At 56.3% G+C, this 8,683-nt stretch overlaps 1 protein-coding gene across 1 annotated transcript in view; it reads right to left on the bottom strand.

Annotated features, from left to right (window-relative positions):
• Nucleotides 1–3,967, bottom strand: part of SLC22A11 (solute carrier family 22 member 11) — a 45,815-nt gene extending 41,848 nt beyond the window's left edge. The window contains 2 exon segments of the mRNA XM_070358988.1: nucleotides 2,029–2,132; nucleotides 3,575–3,967. Coding sequence (XP_070215089.1) covers nucleotides 2,029–2,132; nucleotides 3,575–3,967 — 497 coding nt within the window.
• Between the last annotated feature and the right edge of the window lie 4,716 nt (nucleotides 3,968–8,683).

The raw sequence follows: 8,683 nt of genomic DNA on the forward strand, positions 1-8,683 counted from the left end.
CCTGCCAAGGCAGGAGACGTAGGTTCGATCCCTGGGTTGGGAAGATCCCTTGGAGGAGGAAATGGCAACCCACTCCAGGATTCTTGCCTGGAGAATCCCATGGACAGAGGAGCCTGCTGGGCTACGGTCCATGGGGTCACAAAGAGCCGGACACGACTGAAGTGACTGAGCATGCACGCACGTGTCGGTCAGACTGGAGAGACGTAGACCAACCTCAGTCTCGCCTGTCTGGGCAGTGCCCAGAAGCAGGAACACGTGCCCCAGATCTCGGGGTGAGACCAGGAGGCTGAAGCCTGGCACTGACCCCAGGCTCACCAGGCGGCCACAGACGGATTACGATGTGGCTCCCGGTGTGGGCGGCCCCTGGGGAAGGAGCGGTGGCTTCCGGGTGCCCGGTCCTCTGAGAGTGCAAACTGGAGCACCTCCTTCTCCGGTGTTCAGGCTCCCTGCCATGCTCAGGATACTGTAATATAAGGCCCATGAAGAGCCGCCACTGGCCCAGGCTCTGCATGTGACTAACTTATTTCATCATTGCAGCCCCACGGGCAGGTGGCAGGGTGCCCACTGACAGGAGGAAACCAGGGCACAGAGAAATAACACACCCACCTTCTAAGAAGCTGGGGCTCAGGATGCCCCAGAGCCCGAGCTGCCAGGCATAGCGGGGACACCATTCGTGCCTTCAGCATATTATGGGCTATATGCTGTGTGCTGGGCACAAAGGATGCGACCCTAAGGCCCCTGCCTCCTTGGAGCTATGGTCTCGTGGGGACACACACAATCAATGAGCTAACGAGAGCCGGGCACCGGCAGAGACAGCCAGAAGCTGTGAGTAGACAGCGGCCAGGGCCGTGGGACCTATGGGCCTGAAGCTGGGAAGGCCTCTGCAAGGAGGAGACTGGAGCAGAGTGACCTGCACGCTGGACACAAAGGGGCTATGGGCAGAAACCTCTAGGTGAGGTGAGGCTGCCCGCTGCGGTGGGTCCTGTGGGCTGGGCGGGAGCAGGGCTGCTCCAGGAGGGGCTGGCGAGGCCACCAGGGAGAAGCCAAGTGCTGAGCAGGGGTGGCAGGGTGGGTGGGCACTGTCCTCGGCGTGGGGGCCTTTGGAGAAGGAGCCCGGTGAGTGTGGAGGCTGAGGGAGAGAGCACAGGGCTGGCTCCTAGGGGGGCTGTCCTCCAGGATGGAGTCTGGTGCGCAGGGCTTGGGCTGGGTCGAGGTGGGGATTCAGAGGTTCAGCGGGGGGCCATGGTAACTGTGAGGTCCATCCAAGTGGAGACTCCAGGTTGGCAGTTGGGTTTACAAGCGGAGGCGGTGCAACGTGGGCGTTTTCAGCACTGGACAGAGGCGCCCGGGGCAGGACCTGAGCACAGACTGAGGAAGGTTCCCAGAGAGGGTCCTGGGCGCTCCACCTCAGGAGGGGCGTGGAGGAGAGGGGAGGGGGCGCTCAGGGAGGGGCGAGAGCGGGGGTTCTCTTTCACTACACTTCACCTCGTTGTCGTTTAGTCGCTCAGTCATGTCCAACTCTTTTGCGACCCCATGGACTGTAGTCTGCCAGGCTCTTCTGTCCATGGGATCTTCCAGGCAAGAATACTGCAATGGGTTGCCATTTCCTCCTCCAAGGGATCTTCCCGACCCAGGGATCAAACCTGTGTCCCCTGCCTTGGCAGGTGGATTCTTTACCACTGAGCCACCAGGGAAGCCCTGGTTAAAAGAAAGAGGAGTCTGTCTCTCTCCAGAAAGCCATCAGCTCCCCGAGGGCAGGGACTGTGCAGTGTTTGGCGCACAGTAGGTGCTCAGTAAAGTTGGGTGCAAAAGCTGAAGAGGGGAGTGAGTGTTCAGGGTAATTTCTCAGCTCAGCCCAGCATCAAGGTTCAGATGGCGGTTCTCAGCCCCCTGGGAACTTGGGACTCAGACTCCAGATGGGGGTGACTCTCTCCTAAGAAGCATGAACATCCACTGCACACTTACCTCTGTCCTCGCAATGCTCATTCTGTTTTGAAGGAGCTGGAGGACAGGAGAGGAGATACTCACTGGTGGGAGAGGAAGCCACGGACGATGCATCCCACCATGGCCCCAGCCATGTAGATGGACTGGCCTAGGGGCTTCAGGCCTTGGTGGTCACACACCAAGTCCCACTGGAAGAAGAGGAAGGTGTGTCAGCCTGGCTCAGGGGGTGTGGAATAGTGGGGTCAGGGTGGCAGAGGAAGTTCCAGAACCCCCAGAGGGGATCTGGCCTCCCCCAGTGGGGTCCCTAGAATCTTAAATTCAGACAACCATGGTAGAAGGGGGTACGTGGGCAGCGGGCCTCAACCCCCTGCCTCCCGCTAATGATCAGCAGGGCAGGACATGTGGGACAGGGTTCTGGGTCTAACGGTGGGACAGGCCTCTCCTAGTGGACAGTGGTGGGCGGTGGTTAAACCACAAGGCTCAAATTCCGAGTCAGCTGATGACTGACCAGCTGGTGACCCCAGCTGTGTTCCTGCACGTGGCTGAGCCCGTCTCCTCCGGGAACGGGGCTGTACGGCTGCCTCTCTTACAGGACGGTGAAGATGAGCACGTGTCACTGTGAATTTTTCCTGCCATCTGCTGGGGGCCAGGCAGCCGTTGCCTGAACATCGCCCCCCCCTCCAACCCAAAGTCAGCCCTTCCCTTCACCAAGGCCTGCCTGCCTCGCCCACGGCTCTGCCCCTGTTCCCACCTCTGTTGTCTGAACCACTGCAGGAAGAGCGCTCCCCCTCCACCCCTAAACACACACACACGTGGCAGGGCATTCTCCACCCTGCAAAGTCACCCCTGAAAATGCAAATCAGATCACAGCGCTTCCTTGTTCCAAAGCCTCTGGTGACTTTTCTTTGCACTTAAGGACAAGCCAGGCTCCTTCCACATGCGCCCATCCATCTCCCGACCCCTTACCCTCTGTGCCGGGTACTGCTCTCTCAACACCCAGACACGCTCCCACCTCTGTCCTGACCCGGCTCTGCCCCAACCTGCACGTGATTGATTCCTTTGCTTATAATCCAGGTGTCGTCTCTCCTTTCCCTGCTTGCGGGAGCTGTTTCTCCCTTGCGCTCATTGATGACGCAGGGGCCTTGAGCCTCAAGGCAGGACAGAAAGTGAGGGAGACGTTCCGGCACCTGGATCCCTGGGTTGAATTGGAGTGTACTTTAGCTGTGTGTCCTGGGGCAAGTTACTTAACCTCTGTGGGCTTCTGTTTTGTCTCTTATTAAATGGGGTCACTCATAAGACCCACCTCAAGAGACCGCTGTGAAATAGTGACAACAGGGAAAGCATCAGAGCAGCGGCTGCCGCTTAAGGGCACAGGTGTGGGCTCTCTACTGTTATTCCTGGCTTAAAGGCTGACTGATTCTGAATTCTCCTGCAGAGTGTTCGCTCCCTGAAGTCTCCTGTAACCCTAGCCCCAGATGGGAATCCTGGCCATCCCAAGCCATCAGTAATTAAGTGTCGAGGGAGCACACATCATTTAACAGCGCTGATGGAGGCGTTCTAATCCTCTCAGTCGTTGGGAGGCTGGGAAGGGGGAAGAAATGGTGGGCTTGGTGGTGGGGGGGACCCTCACCTCAGTCACAATGGTGCAGGTGAAGGTGCTGTGGTCGTAGATCCAGCCGTCCACGCACGGCTCCCTGTTTGCCTCGCTCCAGTTGGTGGCCGTGGCGTTGGGGTCCAGGAGCTGCCACTGTGGGTGGCGGAAGCAGAGACACTGGTGGGGCCCACGGTTGGGGCCCGGCGGAATGGAGACAGGCAGGAGGGCCTCGGGGCTGAGGTTGGCAGGGGCCCCGGAGCCATTTTCCAGCAGGTGAGCCCAGCAGTGATGGCCTGGGACAGCGGCTGAAAAGTTCTCCACGACTAACTGGAAAGGCACCCAGACCGAGAAGAGGAAGAAGGTGAGGATCTGGAGGGCCTGGAAGAGCCCCACGCCCCCCGCCTGCTCCAAGAGCTCAGTGAACGCCATGGACAGAGCTGCAGCCCCCAGGGTGGGTCTCCTGGGAATCAGGGAGCTAGTGAGCACCTGGCCTGCTGCCCAGAACCACGGGCAGGCACAGGATGGCCAGACCTTCTACCTCCGCTCGCCGCTCGGCCCCACGGGGGTGGGCCAGCCAGTCCAGTCTGTCCTAAGATGCCCGAGAGACTTTGAAGAAACCCCTCCTCCTCCCCCTATTCCCAAGAATGACTGCTCGGATGCCCCTCTGGTCTGGAGTGGGGACAAAACTCACTGGGGCATCTGGGGCATCCAACACCGAGAGTGAAAGGTCAAGAAAATTAACAAAAAATGAGTCTGTGCTGCGATGTTACTGAATTACAGCTGCGGGAGAAACATCACCCAGGCTGTGGCTTCATTGCTCAGGTTAAAGTTAAATCCCAGAGAGGAATTCCAGGGTAGAAAGGTGGGCTCAGCCTTTAAGGAAGGCTTCGGCGTCTCCTTGCGGGCCATCCTTCAATCTAACTTTTTTTTCACTTGCTCTGGATCCTCGTTGCTCCGTGCAGGCTTTCTCTAGCTGCAGCGAGTGAGGACTGCTCTCCACTGCGCTGCGTGGGCTTCTCGTTGCGGTGGCTTCTCCTGCCGCGGAGCACGGGCTCCGGGTGCGTGGGCTTCAGTAGCTGCAGCACCTGGGCTCAGTAGTTGTGGTGTGTGGGCTCTCGGGCTGACGGGCTTCAGTCGCTGCAACGCACAGTCTTAGTGGAATCTTCCCAGGCCAGGGATCAAACCTGTGTCCCCAACATTGGCAGGCAGATTCCTAACCACTGTACCACCGGGAAAGTCCCTGGCATGCTTCAGTCGGAACTTTCAGAACTCTCTGCATGTGTCCCTTTGAATCGGGAGACTGTTGGCCCAACTTTCACCCATCCTGGGCCATTTCACTTCATCTTGCTAAAGCACAGAGTGCGGATTGAGCAGCACCCGCCCGCTGCCCCACCAGCTGGGGTCCAATGCCCTGAGGTTGCAGGGAGGCTGGGGGAGGTGGGGGATGGGTGTGCAGAGGACCCAGGCCCGGGCTGTTTCCATCCCTACCACGCATCTCCTACCAGACCTCCCGGGAGACCAGCTCGCAGACGCACTATTTCGGGAAGTTTCTATTTCGAGGTTCCAGCTTGCCTTTATTAGATTGTAAGCTCCCCCAGGGTGGAAACCATGGCTACCATTTCCTGGCATCCCTGAGAAAGCCCTCGTGGGCCTTGGAGCTGAGCAGGTGTGCAGACTGGGGAAGTGAGTAAAGTCAAGCCTGTCCGACCCAGTGTCTGATGGCAGCCTGGGTGTGAGGAGGTGGGGAGGCCCCGCCCCGGCGCCCCAGCCTGTGTTGTGCCTCCTGGTAACAGCTGCTCCTGGCACCTAGGGCTCGCCGTGTGCTCAGCTCTATGCTGACCACGCTGTTTGCAGGCTCTCACTCATGCCTCATAGCAGCCCAGGAGAGAAGCAGTGCTGATTCCCCCAGACAAGGAAACCAAGGCTCAGAGTGGGCAGGCAGCTTGCCCAAGGTCACACAGCATAGCCAGGATTCGAACCACACACCGCAACCCACGCTCTCTCTGATGCCCCTGGCCAGCTGCTAGTTGGCCTCTAGCCTGTCATGGACCAACTGCTAGCTAAAGGTTGGAATTCAGAATTTGGGTCAGAATTAGGGCCAGTCACTCCCAGGATGCAAGAAGAATTGGCTGAGTCAGTTCTGGAGAGAAGTCTGAAACTTGCTGGAAGTGTGGGTGGGTGAGGTGTGGGTGGGCGTCTGGACCCTAAACTTCCCAGAATCTCCCCAGAGGGCTTGGGGAACTCAGCCAAGATGGCGCCCAGCCAGCACGCTGGGAGTCAGGGCTCTGGGCCTGGATTTCAAAGTCTGGGCCGCTGCCTCTCTGGCAGGAGCTCATTACAAATTTTAAAATAGCAAGTGGAGAGACATGGGGAGAGAGACAGCTCAAACTAAAGCCCAAGGAGGCCAGGAGAGAGGGGCTGATTGGGAGCAGCCCCCTCTGGAACTGCCCTGGACTGAATCTGAATTTTGCATGAAAGACCTATGCTTCATGCTTGGGTTTGTGCAAACACCATCCTCACAAGGGAAGGCTGTGACCTTGAGCAGTGACCTCCCCTCTCTGGCACCCCATTTTCTGACCCGGGAAAGGAAGTGTTGCCCTGTTTGTACTTCCAACCTTAGCACGGATCAGAAACCACAGGAGTGCTGGTGAAAATGCAGATCCCCAGCGAGCCCAGGGATCTGCATTTAAAAGCACGCCCCAGGGTCTTCCCCGGTGGTTCACTGCAGGTGACACCGGCTCCATCCGTGGTGGAAGCTGGGAAGCAACTAAGCCTGTGCACCGCAACCACTGAAGCCCACGCACTAAAGCCCAAGCTCTGCAACAGAAGAAGCCACCGCAATGGGAAGCCCAGGCACCACAGCTAGAGATCATCGTCTGCTCCCCACAACTAGAGAAAGCCCGCTTGCAAAGCCCCAGTGCAGCTAAATATAATAAATTAACTAATTAAAAAATATATAGCCACTCTAGCCTTCTTTCAAAAAAAAAAAAAAAAAGGCCCCAGGTGATTCCGCCGCACTCGGACCCAGGCTCGCTGGGACAGTGGCTGAGCAGAGGTGGCTGCTGAAATCCCAGGGTCCTCGAGAGAATTCTTTTCTCCTTCTACCTTCTCCCTCCATATGGTTTAAAAAATGTTCTCTTCCTCCCTGCCCTTTGCCTGTCATGGACGCTCCTAGGCTTTGCTTACAACAGAAGGTCAAACCTCCTGGATTTGCCAGAAGGCTCCCGGAATCTCCAACTGACTTTCCGCTTCCAGGCCAAGGAATTTTTAATTTGTTCTTTCTGTTTTTCCGGGGCTGCTGGGGGCAGGGCTGGGTGCGGCAGCGGCGCCACCTAGTGGTCACACCCGGGACTGCGGCATGCCCGGCTTCACCCTCATTCTCACCTAGGTGCCCATCCCCCAGGAGTTCCCGGGCCCAGGGGCGAACAGCGTGCGTGGCTTTGGGGTGGGATGCAAGCAGCCTCAGACTGTAGCCGCCACGCCCTCCAGAACGTCTCATTAAATTAATCCATGTAAAGTGAGCCCCTGGGTCTTGTAGAACCAGAATTGCCCTTAGGGTTGACTTTTCCAGCCAAGAGCTCCATCAGTGAAAGCCAAGGCCACACCTGGCTGCCAAATGACCTTAGACAGCCCGCTTCCCTCCCCTGAGCTCCAGGTTCTCCAAATCTCTAAGGTGGAGGCCTTCTGCTTCTAGTGAGATTAGACGAGTTCGTGAGCGTCCTGATGGTGGGTATCAGCCACCACCATCATCACCAGCACCATGCTGCTTCTTCCTTTTCTTCTTTTCCAGTTGAAATCACAGCATTCAGATCCAGCTGGGCTCCCTGGACTTGGCCCCTCCCTGCACTCCTTGAAGAACTTGGGACAGGGAAGTGAGGGTCTTTCCTGGGCTCACACAGCAGGGCAGGGGTAGGGCCTTGTCACAGACAAAGAGGGGAACAGAATGAAAGCCCCTTCTCTGACATTCTGACTCCAACTCCCCCACTTCCCCAAGGAACTCACTCAAATGCTTTTGTCTGTGTTTTCAGAAATACATCAACATCAATAATTAGCTGTCTTTGGGAAGTTGTATGTGTACACGGCAAACGACCCAATGGTCCAGAAGTTTATAAAATGATAAAAATCCATTTTCCCCACCACCACCCTCACGTGCCCAGGAAGTGGAAAGTCAGCCACCAACAATGTATATTCTTCCAGAAAAAAAATTTTTTAGAGCATCTTCAAATATATGCATCAAAATTTAAAACTGTTGAATAGATAGTCAAGCTGAAACTTCACAACTCCGACTGGGACTTGAACCCATGGGTCAGGACTCGGATTCAGACTCAGACCGGGACTTGAACCCACTGTCTTTTATTGAGATTGAACCCCTGGTGTCAGGACTGAATGAAGCTCATCGCAGAAACAACTGGGCAAGAGAAAAAGTGATAGGTAAGACGATGGATTTATTTAGCGAGCTACACACTCCACAGACAGAATGTGATCTGTCTCCAAAGGCAAGAGTGGCCCCAGGGCAGGGGTCATCTTGGAGAGTCACAGCAGCAATGGGAGAAACACACCGCACAGACATTGTGGGCCGTCTCAGAAGGTGAGAGGCCCCAGATATGAGGTGCTTAGTTTTTATTGGCTGCGTAATTTCATGGGCTAATGAGGAGGAGAATTATTCCAACTATTTTGGGGAAGGGGCAGACACTTCCAGGAATCTGGGCCACTGCCCACTTTGGGGCCTTTTGTGGTTAGCCTCGGAACTGTCGTGGCACCTGTGGGTATGGCATTCAGCATATGCTAATGTATTACAATGAGTGCATGCATGCTCAGTCACTTCAGTTGTGTCCGACTTTCTGCGACCCCATGGACCATGGCCCGCCAGGCCCTCTATCCATGGGATTCTCCAGGCAAGAATACTGGAGTGGGTTGCCATTTCCTTCTCCAGTCATTAAGTATGAAGTGAGTGAAGAGAGTGAAGTGAAGTCGCTCAGTCGTGTCCGACTCTTTGCGACCGCATGGACTGTAGCCTACCAGGCTCTTCCTTCCATGGGATTTTCCAGGCGAGAGTACTGGAGTGCATAATAAGGCTCAAAGTCCACTGGGAGTCAAATCTTCCAGCATCTTGGATCTGTTGGTTCTAACAAGTTTTTGTCCTCA

Source organism: Bos mutus, chromosome 22 (genome assembly GCF_027580195.1).
Source record: "Bos mutus isolate GX-2022 chromosome 22, NWIPB_WYAK_1.1, whole genome shotgun sequence".
In the NCBI taxonomy this organism is placed as follows: domain Eukaryota; kingdom Metazoa; phylum Chordata; class Mammalia; order Artiodactyla; family Bovidae; genus Bos; species Bos mutus.